The 2,655-nt window shown below is 38.6% G+C and overlaps 1 protein-coding gene across 1 annotated transcript in view; it reads right to left on the bottom strand.

The window, feature by feature from the left end:
- Window positions 1-804: 804 nt before the first annotated feature.
- Window positions 805-2,655, bottom strand: part of LOC100181037 (mitochondrial enolase superfamily member 1) — a 3,804-nt gene continuing 1,953 nt past the window's right edge. Inside the window, exons 8-14 of the mRNA XM_002129330.5 lie at window positions 2,447-2,481; window positions 2,307-2,394; window positions 2,121-2,255; window positions 1,566-1,737; window positions 1,398-1,497; window positions 1,244-1,325; window positions 805-1,026 (exon numbers count right to left, since the gene is read on the bottom strand). Of these exons, the coding sequence (XP_002129366.3) occupies window positions 919-1,026; window positions 1,244-1,325; window positions 1,398-1,497; window positions 1,566-1,737; window positions 2,121-2,255; window positions 2,307-2,394; window positions 2,447-2,481 (720 nt within the window). The 3' untranslated portion in view covers window positions 805-918. The remainder of the gene's footprint in view (window positions 1,027-1,243; window positions 1,326-1,397; window positions 1,498-1,565; window positions 1,738-2,120; window positions 2,256-2,306; window positions 2,395-2,446; window positions 2,482-2,655) is intronic.

Below are 2,655 nucleotides of genomic sequence, written 5' to 3'. Positions count from 1 at the left end.
GAGTGTGTATACGTCAACCTGTGTAAGGATAGTTGCTTATGGGGGGTTGGTGGTTATATCATGTTTTGGGCATGATTGATAAGTTGGACAACCCATTAGTGACCACTGGGTTGGAGAAATTGCAATTGAACCAACATTGGTGGCTGCGTTAAACCTTGAACCCACAACCTGTAGGTTATGATATATATATAAGATATCTATGATATATATAAGATATCTATAATATATGTAAGATATCTATAAGATATCTATGATATATATAAGATATCTATGATATATATAAGATATCTATGATATATATAAGATATCTATTACCTCTGTAAGATCCATCTGACACTCCGGCATCGACCCAACTTCACTTTCATCTTCGCAAACATCAACATCATATAAAACATCATCCATTCGCACTACTGTAACTTGGAACTACTGTGGAATCTGCACTACTGTGCTTTATAACTACCTTGGAATGCCTGGAATGTCATAATTAATCATTTGAGATGTCATGAATATCCAACAGACCATAATTTACAAACTTATGATGTCATAAATAACAAACACTCAACTAGTGACATCACAATAAACAACTTCGAAACTAACAGTTACGTCACAAACACCTGTAATAAAAGGTCTTACCTCTGCAGACACTGGACTATTATGACGTAATAGTCGATTCGATCCAATGAACGCGAAACTTTTTTCTTTTTTCTCTCGCGCCCATGCTCTCTATCATCGTCTAGCGGATGAATAATTTAACATTGCCACAATATGCTTGGTCATGAGATATCAGCCTATGTACTGCACTTGTACTATACAATGGTTTATTTAAAATTATGATTCAACAATCTATATACACATGAATATTGCACTACAATATGTGATTATGACATCACACATGATGTGATTATGACATCACAACTACTATTGCACAAACTTCCCCCCCTCAATCAGATCCTTCCAGATTTTTCCGTCTGGAAATTTATAATTTTCAACGGAATCTTTTTTCATCTCGCTGCTGTATCCTGGTTTCTATTGAATATAGACATCATATATTAAACACAAACAATGAAGAGAAGGGTATAAGCAACAAAATGACAATCGTTAAAACAAGTTATGAGTAAAAAAACTATTTGAGTAAAACAAAACCCTCTAACAGTAAAGGTAGCAATATATAAACATATATTACAATATATATATCTTTCGTACCTTGTGTTTGTACATATATATTCAAACACAATAATATTACCTTGGGCGGCATGTAACATGTGTTCTGGATGACGACAGGTTCGATAAAGTGTTCGTGAAGATGGTCCACGTATTCGCACATTCTATCATAAATATCATATAATACACATAGATATCCTATGATAAACATCATATACAACATAGAAACAACATACCTCTGTTCATTTGTAGCCGACACGCACAAATAATCGAACATAATTATGTGCTGAACCAATTCGCATAAACCAACTCCGCCAGCGTGTGGGCAAACGGGGACTAAGTAATATATGATGTCTATGTTGATATATATGATATCTGTGTTACTTATATGATATCTATGTTACCATTAAACTTAGCAGCCATCAGTAATATCGCAATATTCTCGTTAATCGAACCAACGCGACACGAGTCAATTTGTAAAAACTTCAATCCGTCCACTTGGAGGAGCTGTTTGAACACAACGCGATTCTGACACTGCTCGCCGGTTGCCACGCCAACATTGTGTGGGGACAATGCCTTTGTTAGGATGAAAATGGAGCATTGTTACAACTCAGTGGTCACTAATATCCAATATTATGCAATGAAAATATAATACAACAGTTTATAATATTGTGACAGCGGTTAAAGTGATTTCCCCCAAGCGCCCATCTTAGCTGTGTTACACATTTTACAATGGCTTTACCACCCAGCTCCCAAACATGCCACGCCCCCAAACAAGCCACGCCCCCAAACATGCCACGCCACCAAACAAGCCACGCCCCCAAACATGCCACGCCCCCAAACATGCCACTCCCCCAAACATGCCACGCCCCCTAAACATGCCACGCCCCTAAACATGCCATGCCCCCAAACATGCCACGCCCCTAAACATGCCACACCCCCAAACAAGCCACGCCCACCTTAGCAATCGTAGCATGACCGATGACATCATCGGGGCAGGTTGGTTCTTCTATCCATAGCGGACGAAACTCAACGAGTTGTTTCATCCACTCGATGGCCTCCTTTACGTCCCACTTTTGGTTTGCGTCCATCATCTATAGAAACAATATAACCACTCATAGAAACAATATAACCACCCAACCCACCAAATCACAATTGTATCCGATCTCATCTCTTATTAGTTTCGCTCGTCGTTTATCGTCGTCAACATTCGATCCAACTTTCATTTTAAACCTATAACATTTCTATGTTATCCAATTTACTTATGTTATTTCTATGAACCTACTTTGTCCATCCTTCCACCAACGCTTCGCGACATTTCTGTAAATTTAAGTTTGATAAAAACTATGGAACCTGAGTAACCTTTGACCCCTGTAGTTTTGACCCAATGTAACCTTGACCCCCTGTAACTTTGACCCCCTGTAACCTTGACTCCCTGTAACTTTGACCCCAAGTAACTTTTACCCCCTGTAACTTTGACCCCCTGTAGCTTTA

This window comes from Ciona intestinalis, unplaced genomic scaffold, assembly GCF_000224145.3.
Source record: "Ciona intestinalis unplaced genomic scaffold, KH HT000135.1, whole genome shotgun sequence".
In the NCBI taxonomy this organism is placed as follows: Eukaryota; Metazoa; Chordata; class Ascidiacea; order Phlebobranchia; family Cionidae; genus Ciona; species Ciona intestinalis.
Note: the sequence above shows the minus strand (reverse complement) of the source record. Positions and strands in the feature narration are given on the sequence as shown.